We start from the raw sequence: 20,938 nt of genomic DNA, 5'->3' as shown, positions 1-20,938 counted from the left end.
CCCGCTCTGACTTGTCCTGTGCCAGTGATGCTGAATGCATGCTCAAAGATCTCACCTTTCCATTAAACACTTTATATTTGGCCTCTTCCCTCAATATTGAGTGCATCAATTTCAAATCATAACCGTTACCTCAGGGTGGCACAGCGGTTAGCACTGCCACCTCACAGTGCCAGGGACCCGGGTTCAATTCCCGGCTTGGGTCACTGTCTGTGCAAAGTTTGCACATTCTCCCCGTGTCTGCATGGGTTCCCTCCAGGTGCTTCAGTTTCCTCCCACAGTCCCAAGATGTGCTGATTAGATGCATTGGCCATGCTAAATTCTCCCTCAGTGTACCCGAACAGGCACTGGGGTGTGGCAACTAGAGGATTTTCACAGTAACTTCAGTTGCAGTGTTAATGTAAGCCTACTTGTGACACTAATAAATAAACTGTAAACCTATTTTTTTCAGATGGCTGTTGTTAGTGATGATTCTACTTTTCCCATTTACACCTCATCCAACCCCATCTTTTGTATCTTTACTTGTCCCATTACCATTCTATTTGGTCTTACACCATCATCCCTTTTGTCATTTAATCTCCCCTGTCTCCCATTCAAGCACAGACCTTCCCTTTTGTTCTTTATCCACTCCTCTGTGTGGAGTTTGCAAGTTCGCCCGTGTCTGCGTGGGTTTCCTCTGGGTGCTCTGGTTTCCTCCCATAGTCCAAAGATGTGCGGCATAGGTGGACTGGCCATGCTAAATTGTTCCTTAATGTCCCAAGATGTGTAGGCTATGGTTATTAGGGTAAATACATGGGGTTACGGGGATAGAGTTAGATGCTCTCGGAGAGTCGATGCAGACTCGATGGGCCGAATGGCCTCCTTCTGCACTATAGGGATTCTATGATTCACTCTTTTCCAGTCTCTACATTGAAACCCTACAGTGCAGAAGGAGGTCATTCGGCCTATTGAGTGTGCACTGACAACAATCCCACCCAGGCCCTATTCCTGTAACCCCACATATTTACCCCAGGGTTAATCCCTCTAACCTACGCATTACAATCTGTTACATCTCTAGCTTTTTCTAGTTCTGATGAAACCACTACCTCTGTTTCTCTCTCCACAGCTGCTGCCTGAGCTGCTGAGTATTTCCAGTATTGGCTGTTGCTATTTACAAATAAGGGGTCTGGTCAGCTTACTGGCTTGATGGCTAGTGTGCTGTTCAGAATAAAGGCAGTGACGTGGGTTCAATTCCCCCGTTCCGGCTAAGGTAGACTTAGGACCTACCTCTTCATTCCTGCCCCCTAAGAATGGAAGACAATAGCAAACCATACCGGATAAAAACTAGCAACGACAGACCTTCCCTGTGGGAAGGTGCGGATAAAACATTAGCAGGCAATGAGCCTTCAGGCAGAGCACACATGGAATGGAATAGGCTCACCCTCTTCAGGTAGGTCATTCTCCTCAGCTTCCCTCTCCATCTGCTGACACCATCCTTCCAATCGCTCTACTTCCGCCTGTAGCAGTTTGATAAACCAATCACCATCTCGGTGGCATGGAGATATTCTACCAGGATCTGGGAGACTGTGAACACTGGATTCCCCCCAATGGTGGTCCTGGCGCTGGGTGTCAGCACTGTCATAGCGCATTCTGTAATCTTCCTTGTATGCCCATTGTCCTTGTGTGTGAACAGTTCTGAATGAAGTGTACTCGTTGGAATGGTCCGGCTCCGAGGAATGCCGCTCAAATGATTGGCCAAACTGAAAACCCTTGTCCTCTGTGCTCACACACAGCCCGGGGATACCCTCCAATTCAAGGTCTGCCTGTACGCTTGTTGTCACGCTGTTTGAACGCTTAAACCTGGCATGCCTGGAAGAAAAAATAGAACCAGAATGTAAGCAATTAGCGGACAAACCACAATACCTTCTGGCATTTTACTCACTCCCATTTTCTGTCCTCCTCTTCTGAAGGTGATGCCCCATAGGAGGGCACAGGTTTGGGGCTCAAGCAGTCATTCCCAGCCCCTCCCTTCCCCCCACCACATGACTCAGTCAAATGACGAGTCTTTACGCCAAGGACGAAGATTTGGTTCCAGCCTTGTGTGATTGTGTGGAATATTGCACATTCCTTCGGGTGCTCTGGTTTCCTCCCACACTCCAAAGATGTGAGGGTTAGGTGGTTTGGCAGTGCTAAGTTGCCTCTTAGTGTCAGAGATATTAGCAGGGTAAATATGTGGGGTTATGGGGACATGGCCCTGGGTGGGATTGTTGTCGGTGCAGACTCGTTGGGCCAAAAGGTCTCCTTCTGCACTGTAGGGATTCTATATACAAGTCTACACCATGTAAGGCATGGCAATCTAGCCCAATCATCTTCTCACACAAAATTCAACATGTACATCTCACACTAGAAGTATAAGGAATGGGATCCGAGGTTGGTTTGTTGACATGTTAGGCCAGAGGAACTGAGGAAACTGTAAAATTACACTCCAGTGTTATTAGTTAATTCAATGCAGACTATAATGAGCTCAGATCTGGAATGGTCTTCACCACTAAGGCCAAATACCTTGCCACGCAGTGCTCTTTTGACACTGAGCCAATTTGGACTGCTGGCCAATGTAAAGGTAACCACAATAAACAGGAGCCTTCATTGAAACAAAAGGGACCGGATTCTCATCTCCCGGTGGAGGTGTCAATTGGATTGTGAAATGTTGAACATAGTTTCCTTTTTGCTGGAGAAGCAATTTCCCACTGTCTTTCCAACCCCACACCCCACCAACTTTGACAAAGGGTCATCGGGACTCGAAACTTCAGCACTTTTTTCTCCTTACAGATGCTGCCAGACCTGCTGAGATTTTCCAGCATTTTCTCTTTTGGTCCCACACCATTTCTGTACGGCCTTTTTGGTGAGTCGGGTAGGTTTTGGGTACAAAGCCCACACACACACACACCTCTTCTGAGGTCAGGGTCCCCATTGTGAGGACCAACCATGGAAAAATGGGATTTCCTGTCACACATTATCTTCGTGTGATGGTTTGGGTTTTACAAGCCTGAGAAAATCCCACCTCAATGGAGAGTTTGTGACCACTAGGAGAAGCCAGCTGAAGAGTTAGGAACATTCTGAAAGACAAGTGTAAAATGTGTTGACTACTTCAGACGGCACGATTAGAGATATGCAACAGAGATATGTTTTTAAAGCAGCGATTCATCATAGGGATCTGTCCAACAAAGGTGAGTTGACCCTAGCCTTGACCGGTATTGTATAATTGTTGTTATGCATTATGGTACTTCTCCAATTAAAAATGCCACATGAAATAATGAGGTGACATTTAGGACACCTTCAAACTATTTTGGGAATTGGTTTGCTGTGTTGGTTGAGCCAAGATGGGCTTTCTAATTGGCCGGCCTCCTCACCCACACTCCCACACTCCATCGTGGGATTGAACTGCAATCGCAACCCTCGCATGAAATGACTAAAGTCCCAGGCAAAATCACACATGGGTCAGGTGCAGAAGGGGCGTCTTGACAAATACATGAATAGGATGGGAATAGAGAGATACGGCCCCCGGAAGAGTAGGAAGTTTTAGTTCACACGGACAGCATGGTCGGAGCAGGCTTGAAGAGCCAAAGGGCCTGTTCCTGTGCTATAATTTTCTTTGTTCTCTTAAGTGAACAAGTTGGGTTTCCCGAGTCCACACAAGAATATCCGGGCCATAGAGTCACAACAGTGGCAGCATTTTCTCGCTTTTCCATAGCATTTCCCCCATGCAGGGAAGTGGCTGAATGTGCTTTACAAGATGGTGTGCACAAAGCTAAGCGAAGGTGGGTATGAGATGGGAATGATCAGAAAGCGGGCTAAAAAGGAGCAGAGGGAATAAAAGAATGGTCAAAAAGAATAGGTTTGAAGGTACAGGGCGGCTGTACAGTAGAAGCAATTCCGGGCAGTGGTGTTTTATGGCTGAAGGTGCAGCTATCAATGGTGGAGCAGAGGGATTTTAAAAAACTCATTTTTGGGTATGTGGGCACCGTTGACAAGGTTAGCTTTAATTCTATACCCTTTCTCTAAATAGCTGATAGTGAGCAATCTTCTTGAATGGATACTGAAGTGCTGTTCTTCATAACAGTTTTATAGAGCTGTATAGCTCACTTCAGAAGGCACTTAAGAGTCAATCTTATTGTTCTGGGGCTAAAATCACGCACAGGCCCAGACCAACTAAGGATGCCAGCTTTATTAAAGTCATTCATGAACCTTCTGAATTGCAACAATGCAATATCTTTTTGGCTCACTTTTACTAATATCAGCCTTTTATTCCCAGATTTATTTTTTAAAATCAAATTCAGATTCTCACACTGTCGTGTTGGGATCTGAATCCAGATCCTTTGGATTATTGTTCAGTCATATGAGCAGACAACCAAAGCCGATGTTGAAACAAGAAGCAGGGTGGTGTCAGAGACACAAAGGATGGAATTTTCCTCCACAGGAAAGGCCATGTTTGCCTGTGATGTCCATTTGATAAAGCTCTCTCTGATTTGTTCCAATTGCGAGGCCTCTCCCCATACTTCTCCAGTTTCCTCATTATAAAATATTTCTGACTCCCTTTAAAAGTTTTCACGAATGGGTGCCCAGATCACTGACATCATCGCCTGTCCTGGTCCCTCCATGCCGAAGCTCTAGTTAAGAAAGCCCACCAACGCCTCTACTTTCTCAGAAGACTAAGGAAATTTGGCACGTCCGCTACACTTTCACCAACTTTTACAGATGCGCCATAGAAAGCATTCTTTCTGGTTGTATCACAGCTTGGTATGGCTGCTGCTCTGTCCAAGACTGCAAGGAGCTACAAAGGGCTGTGAGCAAAGCCCAGTCCATCACTCAAACCAGCCTCTCATCCATTGACACTGTCTACACTTTCCGCTGCCTCGGAAAAGCAGCCAGCATAATTAAGGACCCCACACATCCCGGTCATACTCTCTTCCACCTTCTTCCATCAGGAAAATGATAGACAAGTCTGAGGACATGTACCAACCGACACAAGAACAGCTTCTTCCCTACTACCATCAGACTTTTGAATGGACCTACCTCGCATTCAGTTGATCTTTCTCTACACCCTAGCTATGACTGTAACACTATATTCTGTACTCTCTCCTTTCCTTCCCTATGTACGGTATGCTTTGTATAGCTTGCAAGAAACAGTACTTTTCACTTATGCTAATACATGTGACAATAATAAATCAAATCCAATAAAATCAAATCGAATTCTGCTCCCAACATATTTTAGAGGGTTGTTGTAGATGCAGGAACAGGAAACAGAGATTTTGCATAAATGGGTCATTTTCTGGTTGGCGGGATGTGATGAGTGGTGTGGCACAGGATCAGCGCTGGGGCCTCAACATCCTACAATTTCTATAAATGACTTGGATGAAGAGATGGTTGTTAACTTTGTTGATGATGCAAAGATAGAAAGAAAAGTAAGTTGTGAAGTGGACATAAGGAGGGTACAAAGGGATATAGATAGGTTAAGTGTGTAAAGGACTGGCAAATGGAGTATAATGTGGGAAAATGTGAAATTGCCCATTTTGGCAGAAATAATAAAATAAAGCATATTATCTAAATCATGAGAGTTTGTAAAGCTCTGAGGTTCAGAGGGATCTGGGTGTCCCATAGTGCATAGATGGCAAAAGGTTAGAATGCAGGTATAGCAAGTAATTAGGAAAGCTAATAGCATGTAATAATTTATTGCAAGGGGAATGGAATACAAAAATAGGGATGTTTTGCTTCAGTTATACAGGCCTGTGTGAACTAAAACCCCCGACTCTTCCGGGGACCATATCCCTCTATTCCCATCCTATTCATGTATTTGTCCAGATGCCCCTTCTGCACCTGACCCATGTGAGACGATATCTGGAGTATTGTGTACAGTACTGGTCTTCTTATTTAAGGAAGAATGTAAATGCATTGGAAGCAGTTTAGAGAAGGTTTACTAGGCTAATGCCTGGAACGGGTGGTGTGTCTTTATGAGGAAAGGTTGGACAGGCCAGGCTTAAATCCACTGGAGTTTGTAAGTGTAAGAGGTGACTTGATTGAAACATGTCAGATCCTGAGGGGTATTGACAGGGTAAATGTGGGAGAATCTAGAACTAGGGGTCACATTTTAAAAATAATGGATCGCTCATTTAATACAGAGGTGAAAATATTTTTCTCTCAGTGTGTAGATGGTCTTTGCAACTCTTCCACAAATGGGAAGAGGAAGTCTTTGAATATTTTTAAGGTGGAGTATGATTGATTCTTGATAAGCAAGGGGGGAAAGGTTATTGGGGGCATATGGAGTTGTGACAATTAGACTTTTAATTCCAGATGTTTACTGAATTCAAATTTCGCCATCTGGTGTGGCGAGATTCGAACTCTTGTCTCCAGAGCATTACCCTAGATCTCTGGATTACTAGTCCAGTGACAATACCGTTACCTCCCCAAATCACATAAAGGAATATGGCGATAGTGCGGGAAAAAGGCATTGAAGTGGATGTTCAGCCATGACCATACTGAATGGTGGAGCAGGCTCGATGGGTTGAATGGCTGATTCCTGCTCCTATGTTCCAAAAATGCAACTCTCAAAAGTAAAACAAGAAAATTAAAAATCCCCAAATATGCGAGATACTTCCTCAGCAGTTTGTTTTCGAAAATCCATATTCACAAAACCGACAACGCATCATCTCTGATTAATGCCCTCATTTCCCCAACAAGCTCTTAAATTTGGCAGATATGGCTTACCTTTTATAAACCCATTCTGCTTGTCCTTGATTAACCCATGTCTAAGTGAGTATTGATTTTGTCTCTCTGGAAGCTCTTGACATTTGGCTGACTAATCTATAGCTACCTGGTTGATCCTTTGCACTCTTTTTGAACAGAAATATTCCAGTTCCCCCAGCACAACTTCCACACTTAACAATGTTTGAGAGAGTCGAGTTCAGAGACTCTGCTGTTACCTCCCGAGCTTCCCAAGGACTCTAAGAAGAACCATAGAACGCAGTGGCTTTTCCACCGTTCATTTAGGACAATTAATTAAGTTATTCGAACCTATTGCTCCACCTCCTCATCAACCTGCACCCATTAATCTACAGTATCGTAAGCTTATGGGAAAATCGAGGTAAAGCGCTCATTTAATGAGGGTGCCTTTTCTTCATCCTCCATACGGTGACTTCTGTTTTAATTTCCATTTGATCTTAGATTTTCTTTAAGTATTCTTTGACTTTTTAGGTGTTTATAAACATGTGCTGGTGCCTGGAAGAATTAGCTGGTGCAGATGAAGCAAGGCCATGGTGGGATAACGGGGGAGAAGAGCAAACGCAGTAAAGTTAATTCAGTGAGGCACAAAGAACCAGGGGTAGGGTGATCAGGGCTTAGGCCTATTCTCAGCAATTCGGACGGAAGGTCTTTAACCTGTTTTGCACTCCACTGATGCTTTCTAACCAGCTGAATATTTCCAGCATTTTCAGTGTTGACTGCAAATATCATAGACTTCCTACAGTGCAGAGAGAGGCCATTTGGCTCATCAAGTCTGCACCAACTCTCCGACAGAACAAGCCCTCTCCCTGTAACCCGATATATCTACTCTATTAATCCCCCAACATACACATCTTGCGAAACTAAGGGGCAATTTAGCATGGCCATTTAACCTAAGCTGCACATCTTTGGACTGTGGGAGGAAACTGGAGCACCCGGAGGAAACCCACGCAGACACGGGGGGAACTTGCGAATTCCACACAGATAGACAGTCACCCAAGGCTGGAATTGAATCCAGGTCCTTGGCATTGTGAGCCAGCAGTGCTAACCACCGTGCTGCCTTCAGATACCCAACATCTGAATCATTTTGCTTTTGTTGTAGAATCATAGACTCCCCCACAGTACAGGAGGCGGCCATTTGGCTCATCGAGTCTGTACCGAGCACAATCCCACAAAGGCCCTGTTCCCGCGACGCCGCACATTTACCCTGCTAGTTCCCCTGACACTAAGGGGCAATTTAACATGGCCAACCAACCTAACCTGCACATTTTTGGACTGTGGGAGGAAACCGGAGCACCCGGGGGAAACCCACGCAGGCATGGGGAGAACGTGCAAACTCCACACAGATAGAGAGTGACCCGAGGCCGGAATTGAACCAGGGTCCCTGGCTCTGCGAGACAGCAGTGCTAACCGCTGTGCCACCGTGCTGCCGCAAAGTGGTCAGATGACTTGAATTTTGCTGACAAACAGCAGCAGAATGTTTCAACTCGTACAGATCTGAATATCGGCCAAGCAGGGGGGAAAATAAAATGACAATAGCCTTGGGGTTGGCAGAAGAGGTGGAGAAGATGGTGCTGTACGTCAGTCGTGCAACACGTGGCAGCAGAATTTTATTTCCCTCATCCCACTCTGCGAGGTTAAGCAGGTAACCTGCTGCTGGAAATGTTTCTCTGTACTCAGCACAATGAAGCTCTGTGCATTACACAATGCTCGCTGATGATCATGCCACGCTGGTGGGGAACTGGGGAAATGAGTCATCCTACTTGCTGCGGAGAATGTTTTATTTCACAGCTGGATGGGAAAACGACTTCTTGAAGGAAGACGCTAATCATCGACGAAAACTAGCGCAGTGAGAGAGCAGCAAAGGCTAAGGAGAGCTCCATATGTGCCTGGGCTTCAAGAAAGCATCTGGGGACTAATAGACTTTCAATGACTCGCAAGAATCAGAGAATGGGTGTTGGCAGGTGAGCAGTTATATTCCTCTTTCGAGCTACTGTGCTGATACAGTGGGAACATTCAAAGTGTTCCAAATGGAAATTGGAGAATCATCCCCGGGATCAAATCGATCAAGAGTGGTATTTTCCTCAATGCCTTTGCTGGTGTTGTGATTTGCAAGATTATTACAATTCTAGGACCAACCATTTCAATAAAAAGGGGCCACTAACTCCCTCCAGTGGCCTTGTGGTAAATGCAACATTGAACCATGGTCAACTGCTTTGGTTCTCGCACTGTGCTGGGTTAATCACCCTCGATGTGGAGATCACCCTCAGTCAGCACAGCAGGGTCACAGATTATAGGGCAGCGATTGTGTACAAAGGACAAAACAGTACAGGAAAAGGCCCTTCTCCCACCAAGCCTGTGCCAATGCACAGTTTCTATCCCTCTGTTTGTCTCCCGTTCATGTGTCTATCAAGATGCAGCTTAAATGTTGCTAACGTGCCTGCTTCCACCACCTCCACTGACAGTGCGTTCCAGGCACCCACCACCCTCTGTGTGAAAAACTTTCCCCGCACGTCTCCCTTCAACTTACCACCTCTCACCTTAAACCTGTGCCCTCTTGTACTTGACCCTTCCACCCTGGGAAAAAGTCACTGACTATCCACCCTATCTATGCCTCTCATGATTTTGTAGACTTATTTGTTCCGTAGATATTAGGCTTGGCATCAGTATCCTGGGCTCGAAAAGGGGGGGGAATGAATTAGGTCAGGATCCTGACAGCTATCTGCTCGGATTGGTGAATTTACCAAATGGATTGGATGAAAAAGCATTTGGCAAACCCAGTGTGATTATTCACAAGCACAGGATAAGCCAAAATATTGTACTGCCTTAGTTGTAAATGGCACGGTGGCACAGTGGATAGCACTGCTGCCTCATAGCGCCAGGCACCCGGATTCGATTCCTGGCTTGAGTCATAGAAACCATAGAAACCCTACAGTACAGAAAGAGGCCATTCGGCCCATCGAGTCTGCACCGACCACAATCCCACCCAGGCCCTACCCCCACATCCCTACATATTTTACCCGCTAATCCCTCTAATCTACGCATCCCAGGACACTAAGGGGCAATTTTAGCATGGCCAATCAACCTAACCCGCACATCTTTGGACTGTGGGAGGAAACCGGAGCACCCGGAGGAAACCCACGCAGACACGAGGAGAATGGGCAAACTCCACACAGACAGTGACCCGAGCCGGGATTCGAACCCAGGTCCCTGGAGCTGTGAAGCAGCAGTGCTAACCACTGTGCTACCGTGCCGCCCCTGTCACTGTCTGTGTGGAGTCTGCACATTCTCCCCATGTCTGCATGGGTTTCCTCCGGGTGCTCCGGTTTCATCTCTCAGTCTGTGCTGGTTAGGTGCATTTGCCATGCTAAATTTTCCCTCAGTGTACCTGAGCAGGCGTTGGAGTGCGGCGACTAAGGGATTTTCACAGTAACTCATTGCAGTGTTCATGTAAACCTACTTGTAACACTAATAAATAAACATTAAATTAATCTGGTGGAAATGGCATTTGTTATCCATTAGCTAGCATCAAGAAGAAATGATGTCAAATCATAATCTCTGCATGCTCGAGACATTTTTACAGGACTCAGAAAATAAGACCTTAAAAAATGGAAATGCTAATTAAGTGTTTTGATGCAGTGAGTTTGATTGTGAATGCAATGTCTGGCAGTGTGGTGCAAGCTGATTGAAGAATAACTTTTTTTTTATTCGTTCATGGGACATGGGTGTCACCGGCTGGGCCAGCATTTATTGCCCATCCCTCATTGCCCTTTAACTTCTTAGGCCATTTCAGAGGGCAGTTAAGAGTCAAGCACATTGCTGAGGGTCTGGAGTCACATATAGGTCAGACTGGCTAAGGACAGCAGATTTCTTTCCCTCAAGGACATTAGTGAACCAGACGAGTTTTTCCGACAATCGACAATGGTTTCATGGTTCAATTCCAGATTTTATTGAATTCAAATTTCACCATCTGCGGTGGTGGAATTCAAACATGGGTCTCCAGGGCATTACTCTGGGTCTCTGCGGGGAAGGGGGAAGGGGGGCAGCACAGTGGAACAGTGGTTAGCACTGCTGCCTCACAGCGCTAGGGACCCGGGTTTAATTCCTGGCTTGGGGTCACTGTCAGTGCGGAGTTTGCACATTCTCCCAGTGTCTGCGTGGGTTTCCTCTGGGTGCTCCGGATTCTTCCCACAGTCTGAAAGACGTGCTAGTTCGATGCATTGGCCATGCTAAATTCTCCCTCAGTGTACCCGAACCTGAGCCGGAGTATGGTGACTAGGGGATATTCACAGTAACTTCAATGCAGTGTTAATGTAAGCCTACTTGTGACACTGATTAATTAATTAACAAACTAGATTACTAGTCCAGTGCCACCATCTCCCCTCGAAAGGGAGTTAGATATATACTTGAAGTGAAAAAAGATATATGGTTATGAAGAAATGAAGCAGGACTAATTGGATTGCTCTATCAAAGTCCTGGCATAGAACAGAATGGGCTGAATGTCCTTCTGGTCTGTATGACTCCATGATTCAATGAGGAATAAACAAATGTCTTGTTGAGTTAAGGTGAGGGACTTACCGTTTATTATCTTCAACTTGCACTCCAATGGAATGGAACTCTCGAAGGCCTTTGCTATCTGTGTCAGAATCAGTCATAGTCTCTGAACTATCCACCTGACACATCAAAAGACAATGACATCTTATTATCAATTCTGCACCAAACAAAACTGGTCAAGAACGAGGAACTGCTCTAGCAGCCATGACCAAACTGAGAAAATTGATTTTGAAAACAATGGATTATACAGTAAGATGTCATTCACCTATGCATGCACATACATATGTGAAAAACATAAAGCACTTTTATCTTAGAATTTTATTCATTTTCCATGGTGCTAGTGCACACACTTAAAATTAAGGTTAACTTCAAGGAACAAAACAAGACAGGCATTTTTATTGATTGATCTCATAGAAATCATAGAAACCCTACAATGCAGAAAAAGGCCATTCGGCCCTTCGAGTCTGCACCGACCACAATCCCATTACCCCCACATATTTACCCGCTAATCCCTCTAACCTACGCATCTCAGGACTCTAAGGGGCAATTTTTAGCATGGCCAATAAACCTAACCCGCACATCTTTGGACTGTGGGAGGAAACCGGAGCACCCGGAGGAAACCCACGCAGACACGAGGAGAATGTGCAAACTCCACACAGACAGTGACCCAAGCCGGGAATCGAACCCGGGACCCTGGAGCTGTGAAGCAGCAGTGCTAACCACTGTGCCACCGTGCCGCCCCATAAATACATTCACTCTAAAGAAATCATAGAAACCCTACAGTGCAGAAGGAGGCCATTCGGCCCATCGAGTCTGCACCGACCACAATCCCACCCAGGCCCTACCCCCACATATTTACCTGCTAATCCCTCTAACCTACGCATCTCAGGACTCTTAAGGGGCAATTTTTTTTTTTAATCCTGGCCAATCAACCTAACCCGCACATCTTTGGACTGTGGGAGGAAACCGGAGCACCCGAAGGAAACCCACGCAGACACGAGGAGAATGTGCAAACTCCACACAGACAGTGACCCGAGCCGGGAATCGAACCCGGGACCCTGGAGCTGTGAAGCAGCAGTGCTAACCACTGTGCTACAGTGCCGTCCTTTTAAACACTTCACAATCATAACTGCTGCGAGCGGGGCTCGCACCTGCGCGGGGAAACCCCATTGGATTTCAAGTCCAACGCCTTAACCACTCGGCCATCACAGCTGCGCATCTCAGAAATTTGAGAATCTGTACCTGCTTGCTTCCGGCCCATTAAGTTAAAAATGCCATTACTAATATGTGTTCATTTGATTCTTTGACAGTGGCCAGGTAGGACAGGATAGCATGTTCCTCAGGCAGAGGGTCATCAAGCCTTTCAAATCGAAACACTAACACCTTTTGTGCATATTTTAAAGTATAAGTTTGGTTGACAACTGACTGAATTTAGAACATAGATAGAACAGTACAGCACAGAACAGGCCCTTCGGCCCACGATGTTGTGCCGAGCTTTATCTGAAACCAAGATCAAGCTATCCCACTCCCTATCATCCTGGTGTGCTCCATGTGCCTATCCAATAACCGCTTAAATGTTCCTAAAGTGTCTGACTCCACTATCACTGCAGGCAGTCCATTCCACACCCCAACCACTCTCTGCGTAAAGAACCTACCTCTGATATCCTTCCTGTATCTCCCACCACGAACCCTATAGTTATGCCCCCTTGTAATAGCTCCATCCACCCGAGGAAATAGTCTTTGAACGTTCACTCTATCTATCCCCTTCATCATTTTATAAACCTCTATTAAGTCTCCCCTCAGCCTCCTCCGCTCCAGAGAGAACAGCCCTAGCTCCCGCAACCTTTCCTCATAAGACCTACCCTCCAAACCAGGCAGCATCCTGGTAAATCTCCTCTGCACTCTTTCCAGGGCTTCCACATCCTTCCTATAGTGAGGTGACCAGAACTGCACACAATATTCCAAATGTGGTCTCACCAAGGTCCTGTACAGTTGCAGCATAACCCCACAGCTCTTAAACTCCAACCCCCTGTTAATAAAAGCTAACACACTATAGGCCTTCTTCACAGCTCTATCCACTTGAGTGGCAACCTTTAGAGATCTGTGGATATGAACCCCAAGATCTCTCTGTTCCTCCACAGTCTTCAGAACCCTACCTTTGACCCTGTAATCCACATTTAAATTAGTCCTACCAAAATGAATCACCTGACATTTATCAGGGTTAAACTCCATTTGCCATTTTTCAGCCCAGCTTTGCATCCTATCTATGTCTCTTTGCAGCCTACAACAGCCCTCCACCTCATCCACTACTCCACCAATCTTGGTGTCATCAGCAAATTTACTGATCCACCCTTCAGCCCCCTCCTCTAAGTCATTAATAAAAATCACAAAGAGCAGAGGACCAAGCACTGATCCCTGTGGCACTCCGCTAGCAACCTGCCTCCAATCCGAAAATTTTCCATCCACCACCACCCTCTGTCTTCGATCAGACAGCCAGGTACCTATCCAATCGGCCAACTTTCCCTCTATCCCACACCTCCTCACTTTCATCATAAGCCGACCATGGGGGACCTTATCAAACGCCTTACTAAAATCCATGTATGTGACATCAATTGTCCTACCTTCATCAACACACTTAGTTACCTCCTCAAAAAATTCAATCAAATTTGTGAGGCACATTTGAGAGATACATTTCCTATATTCTGGTGTACCTAAAAATAAATTTTAAGGTGTTTTTGTAGCTCTTATCCTTAACCATTCTAAAGCCACTTTAGGAAGGGACAGACAGTGGCTGTAATTGTAACCCTACATTTTGCACCTTCTTCTTTCCTTCTCTATGAATGGTATGCTTTGTCTGTATGGTACGTAAGAAACAATACTTTTCAATGAATCCCAATACATAATAAATCAAATCAAAGCAAATCAAAACAAGGGACTACTTGGACGGTCAGCAGCACAATCACTAGGTATACAAAGAACAGCTAAGATTTAGGCCAAGATTACAGTGAGGGATAACAAGAAAAGCAACAGCAACTTATATTCATATGGTGCATTTACTGTAATGAAATGTTTCACTTCACAGGAGCATATTGAAACAAAGTGTGACACAAATTCACGTTAGTCAGTTGACCAAAAGCTTGGTTAAAGCAGTAGTTTTTAAAGTGTGTCTTAAAGGGAGAAAGCGAGAAGCCTGAACGAGGTTTTCAGCAGCTGATGAGCTAAGGCAGGACAAAGTTGGGCGATGTTACGGAGGTGGAAACAGGCAGCCTTGGCAATGATACAAATACGAGGCCAGAAACTCACCTGGGGGATCAATTGCGGTACCAAAAAGTTGTGAATGGACTGGCTTAATCTCAGACTGTTGCCATGGCGAGGGATGGAATGAGTAGGTAGGAAATGGTGTTTGGAGATGGTACTAGAAACAATGGCATCAGTCTTCCCAATAAATAAATGGAGGAAGTTTCTGCTCATCCAGTACTGGATGTCGGATTAGCAGCCTGATAATTTAGCAAGAGTGGAACAGTTAAGAGAGATGCTGGTGAGGTAGAGTTAAGTGGCGTAAGCTTACATGTGAAAATTAATGCTGTACCTTTGGATGGTGTCGCCAAGGGGGCAACATTTGTGTGGCACAGAAAAACCATTTTAGTTATTATTGATATTCTGAGGAAGAAGAGTAAGTTCTGTATTACTGTAATTCCACTGTTGTAGCCAATATAATAATTTATTTATGCACAGTTTAGCACTTTCTAGCCAAATCTACATTCTAACATTGTTTACCCTTCCACTGTTCCTAAGGAAACCACATTGTGTCACATGATATATACAGTATGCCTAAACATAAAGGCAACAGTTCCAATGTTTTGTTCATCGGACAGTGTCAGGAGTGCATGGTAGAACTCTCTGCATTCAAGGACCATGACTTTGCTGGACTTTAAAGGAATAGAAAGTGGCAGGTTGGGAGTTCTCGGTTGGTGATACCGAACAATTGGCTTTCAAATCGCACAGGATATCTATTTAAGGAGGAGAAAAAGCCAGGAAACCTTTTCAACAGTTGAGATACATTCTTGATGGTGTTGCAATGATTACCCTGATGTCACAAAGTTCATTATGATATCATGAAGCAACTAAATTACCTTCAGTGTTTCAACATATTTAAAAGAGATGGTCTTTTAAAGGAGTCTCACCATTTGTATTCACTTTATAATGACATTGTTTTGGCAGAGGTGTGATAGCAGTCAGAACCACTGTGCAGCAATTTCATGTCACCATATTATGTAGCTGAGATGATGACATTGTGTGATGTAATCAGATGTTTCAATGCGACTTGTGTCATCATGTTAGGGCAAGAGTTAGAAAACAGGTTTCCTAAAACTGCTTTAAGTATATTTTGTGTAAGATGAGGGCGGAATTCACCAGCCTCGTCCGATGGCCAGCATCAATCCCGAAGCCCCACTGGGCATCGGCCGAAAAAAAAATCGGGAATTAGGATGCAATTGAGATTTACCCTGCCCCGCCTCGCTGGCCCCAATCAGATTCCCGCCAAGACAACTCGATATTTATTTGAAACCTCTCATTTCAATGTCATGAGCGGACTGGATGGCCCACTTGGCAGCCTCCCGCCATGTATCCACCCTCACTGCCGGAGGTCACGTGGGTCTAATTTGGTGCTGCTTTTCAAAAGTAGTCACCTGGCAGCAAGGCATCCAAGGGGGAGCAAGGAGGTAAGAGATCATTTTAAAACATCTTTGCTTTCCTTGGCTGGGTTGTGCATCTCCACTGAAATGGGTGGGGTTCAAGTTGGAAGGGAAGGGGGTGACCTCGGGAGGTTCTCCCCCCGGATGGGGAAGCTTTGGCAGATCGTATTCATTCAGTTTCCGAGGTGTTGCAGGTAATCCCATCCATGTCAGTTTCAGACTCCTGTGTTAAAACAGTACATTTCTCTATGTCCTCTCTCACCTCTGAGATTTAAGCTGGATACAAACCTCTGTACCAAGGCCATATGGACCCCTTCATACTTGTACCAATTGTGCACTCACAGTCAGGCCTAGTCTTGGCCTCATGGAGAAACCCCAAACTCAGGCCAGTCCTCCCTGAACTCTGGAGCCCCAAATACAGCGAGTGTCAGTGACCTGGAGCCTCTCTCCGTTTAAACCCTACATGAGCGCAGGCAGCTGGAACAACTCATGGAACTTCCCTCATTGACTGACCCACACCAGATGAGGGAGGGGATTTGAAAGGTGAGTGCACACAAGGATTTGGTGGTCCAATAGCAGCGAAACGATGAGCTGCAGGTAGCCCATTTCACATAAGATGGCACATTGTGGAGACAGTCAGGGGGTGCTCCAGGAAGGATGATGCTCTCTGCCTTTGCCCAGCAGCTGCTCCCTCTGGTCTCATCCTTATCCGACTGGATAACATTAACACTATCGGAACCTTGCTGGATCGCAGCCAAGCTTTCGAACGGAACTTGCATTTGAGGCAGTGACTGTATCACTCATTGCAGCCCAGCTTCCAGCATAGGTTCACATCTCTGACTGAAGGAATCCTTCAATCTGTGGCATCATTGCAGCCTCTTCAGGAGGCTCTTCTCCACACATTTAGCTGCCACAGCCATAAGGGCACTTCATCATCAAGCACCGCTCCCACTATGGACTGCTTGGGAGACATGAGGGAAGGGACACAGCAACTTTCATTAATACCCAACATTGAACCCCTGTGCTTCCTATGTGAGAGGGAATTTGACAACTGAGGCGTTTTAAACCAAGGGGCATCTGGCAACTCCCTGAAGGGTGCAGGGCTGTAGTCTCTAGTTTCTGGAAGGGGCTGGGGGGTGTTAGAGGGTGTAATGACTTCAATCAGGACATTGAGGTTGGCCTATTGGAATCTGAACTCCCTGATTAAGGTGTCAATTGATGGGCCAAACAGGAAGTCTTTTCCTTGTATTTAACCGGTATATAAAGTATTTAATTCTTACTGATAATAAGGCAGAACGAGACAGTGGGAATGTCCCTTATTCAACTCCGTGGCTTACGGTGGGAAAGCGACCTTTGAACCTTATGGATTTATGCAAGTGAGGTTGCTTAGTAACAGTGGGTAGGAATTCCCGGGTCCTATAGGCCAATGAAGTCCTAATTCTGCTAGAAGGTAGGATGCAATTGGCCAAGGTAAATAAGGTGTACTAATGCAATTGGAGCATCCAGTTAGGGTGACAGGGTAAGCGGGAGAAATGAATTCTCGAAAATATATAACCATTTTGCCATTGCATTGTAAACTTAAGAAAGGAGTTGTCGTGTCCGGCTGCCTTTCTCCCAGCACATGTTGGTCAATAAATACATCTTTATCCAGCATACTGTCATTCGCGAGTCTTTGTGTTCAGCTGTGTTCAACTCAACACTTAGCATCTGAGACAAAGCCCCCACTTCAGGGGGTGATGGATGAGGAACAGAGTGCTGCCAATGGAAGGTTAATTTCTAGGTTATTCAGTTGATTGACACTTCCTTGCAGTCAACCAAACTGTCTCAGAGAAGATGCAGTGATGCTCACCCATGAGGTTTGAGCAGGCATCCTTCCTGGCCTGTGAGACCAAGACATACCTTCTCGCATTCATCCGATCACTCATCCTCCTGGACCTGTCCCTCGCCTTTGAGGAGACCGCAATCCCGAAGGGGCAAGTCAAGGCTCAGGGCGAGAGGCAGTCACAAGACTGCACCGACAATTATCCCACCCAGACCCTATCCCCGTAAACCTGCATATTTACCCTGCTAACCCCTGACGCTAAGGAGCAATTTAGCATGGCCAGTCCACGTAACCAGCACATCTTTGGAGTGTGGGAGGAAACTGAAGGAAACCCATGCAGACATGGGGAGAACGTGCAAACTCCGCACAGACAGTGACCCGAGGCTGGAATTGAACCCAGGTCCCTGGCACTGTGAGGCAGCAGTGCTAACCACTGTGCCACCGTGCCGCTCTGTTGCAGACTTATCTGACTAAACAGACTGAAGAGGAGAAATACTTTTTTCTCTTTCAATTATGTTGAGAAAGTGCTTAGAAAAATAAAGAGAGTGGGGCAAGAAAATCCCAACCAATGTTTCCACTAAATGCACACACATTAGCACATTTCTAATTTGTAATATTAAGTGTATTGTGTCCCACGCACTGCATGCAAGCAAAAAAAAGTTCAACAAAGTAAATAATTAAGACTTAAACTAAGAGAATGTGAACGGTGGCAGGTCTTAAATTAACACAGAGTGACAAGAGATTGAGGAAACACTCTGTTCTCGTTACAAAACAACTGAGGGATTGAGTGAGGAGTTTAATGTATTCAGAGTGGGTGCAAGGGAGTTGTTCTGTTGAAGAATTGGAGACTTGGTGAATGCCATGGAAACAGTAACCAAAATTTATCTTAGGGTGTAACTATTTTACAAGGCGATATTAATTATATTTGGACTGTTGGCTGGTGCAAAAGAATTGGTAACAAGAATTTAAAAAGGTAAAAAAACCTGTAGATTCTCATTTCCGGGAATAGCAGAGTACGGACCTTACCAAAGCAGCTAGAAATTGTCAAGATTCCAAGTAGGTCATGCACATGAACCTAAATATTATAATGAAAGATTAGCCAACTTTTTTAAAAATTGCATTTGGCAAAATAAACTTTTAACACAATACATCAGGGCATGGTTACCTGTATCCCTACAGATGAACGCCACTTTCTTTGGCGTGGCTGTAGCTTTGGTTCATCGCGATTCAGAATGCCTTTATTAATTCCAATTCCATCGGAGCTCTTCATTGAAGAACGACTTGGGGCAAAGGATTCCAGGGCCAGGTGCAGTGCTTTGCTACTATCAATACTGTCTGTTGAATTGCACTGGGACTTAATATCTTTTGACCAGGAGGTAGACCGATGTACCTCATTCTGCATATATGCATCCTGGGTTGACTCTGTGCTGCTCTGGGCTGTTACTGAGATAATTGGTTTTGTCGCCATCCGAGGAGGAATTGGAGGAGCTTTCTTGTAATTAAACGCTAGAATTGGGATTCAAAATGAAAGCTTATTAGAACGCTTCACTGCACCATGTTTTGCATTTGTTCATTCCAGACATCATGGCTCATAATGCAAATATTCATCTCCTTAATACTGATATACAATGGGCATTGGCTCCCATTTTATGTGATGCTAAAGTCTGATCAATTCAGAAGGGTTTGAAAGAAAATGGAGTAGGGGTTTCAAGGAAGCTAGATCGGGCAGCACCAAGGCCTGGAGTGAGGTCAGGAGACCTGATGTCTGGAGGCTGGAGGGAGTGGGGAGAGATTTTGGAATGGGGTATGAGTGAGGCTGGAGGGAGAGGGATTTGGAGGGGAGGGAGTGTGGAGGGACAGAGAGGCCCCTGGAGGAAGACACCTTAAGATCAGTTCAATAAAAGCCTCTCAGAGAAACACACTGATGAACAATGTTGTTCTTCTACTTGAAATATACTAAATTCTGATTCTGGATTGTAGCAAGCAACTCTTGATGTCCCTTCCCTCTTAATTAATCTCCTGATCCTCATTATCTGTCCAAAAGATGTGCTGGTTAGGTGCATTGGCCATGCTAAATTCTCCCTCAGTGTACCCGAACAGGCGCCGGAGTGTGCGACTAGGGGATTTTCGGGGTAACTTCACTGCAATGTTAATGTAAACCTACATGTGACACTAATAAATAAACTTTAAACCACGCTTAGATTTAAGAAAGGGCCAATTTGGCAAGGAACTGTTAACTACATGAAGCTATAGTCCAACATGAGCCAGTCATTCTGGGGGACACGAGTAATGAAGATTGGAACGGAAAATAAAAGTGACCACCCTTAATGGTTCAAGAATGTATCCTTGATCAGAAATAGAATGATTACAGGTAGACTTAAACAAGGTGATCTTATTTTGGGTTGAGTATTCACATTCATTTTGCGTCAGATGCTGTTCTAATGAAATCTGAGTGACATTGAAATGATCTTAATTCAAATCTGAATTCAGCTCAATTTATGAATCTTCTATTTTGGAAGAACGAGTTTCTTGAAGTACAAATTTCTCTGAATGAGCTAAGGTGAGAAATGCTCCGAGTCAACCTGAACTGGTCCTTCTGAAAAATGGATCACTCGTTATTATTCTGGGAAAGTCAGTGCAATCAGTTGAACTGCCAACGACAATTCTCCATGGATGGTATCAGAGAGCAACAAAAGAAAGAGGGAGTCAGAACTCTGATCATCCTGCAGATTTACTGATTCCTGATGTTGTACAATAAATCCCCGTGGCCTGCAGAAACTCATTAAATCCCCCTCAGACAAAGCTGTGACAGCCAAATCAGGACCAAAGAGGACTGAGGCTAAATCTAAAAAATAAAAACATGGGACAGCTGTCAACTTCGCAACCATTGCCGTCATGTATGTTTATCATGAGTCTGGACGATTCAGAAAATATTGCGGTTTTTACAGTAAGCTGAAAGGGTAAAATTAAACATGCAGTTTACCTGAAAATAAATGCTTTCAATTTGTAACAGTATTCAATAAACAAACTTAAACTACGCTTAGATTTAAGAAAGGGCCAATTTGGCATGGAGCTGTTGGCTACATGAAGTGCGAGTCCGACATGAGCCACTCATTCT

General features: G+C 45.0%; 1 protein-coding gene and 1 non-coding gene across 2 annotated transcripts in view; both read right to left on the bottom strand.

The window, feature by feature from the left end:
• The window catches only part of LOC144508953 (disks large-associated protein 2-like), a 123,088-nt gene that overhangs the window by 29,219 nt on the left and 72,931 nt on the right, over positions 1-20,938 (bottom strand). Inside the window, exons 5-7 of the mRNA XM_078237170.1 lie at positions 18,986-19,326; positions 11,329-11,423; positions 1,418-1,845 (exon numbers count right to left, since the gene is read on the bottom strand). Of these exons, the coding sequence (XP_078093296.1) occupies positions 1,418-1,845; positions 11,329-11,423; positions 18,986-19,326 (864 nt within the window). The remainder of the gene's footprint in view (positions 1-1,417; positions 1,846-11,328; positions 11,424-18,985; positions 19,327-20,938) is intronic.
• Positions 12,435-12,516, bottom strand: trnas-uga (transfer RNA serine (anticodon UGA)). The gene has a single exon. It is a non-coding gene; the product is annotated as a tRNA-Ser (tRNA).

Source organism: Mustelus asterias, chromosome 21 (assembly GCF_964213995.1).
Source record: "Mustelus asterias chromosome 21, sMusAst1.hap1.1, whole genome shotgun sequence".
NCBI classification, from domain to species: Eukaryota; Metazoa; Chordata; class Chondrichthyes; order Carcharhiniformes; family Triakidae; genus Mustelus; species Mustelus asterias.
The sequence above is the reverse complement of the archived record's forward strand: the minus strand, read 5'-3'. Positions and strand labels throughout refer to the sequence as shown.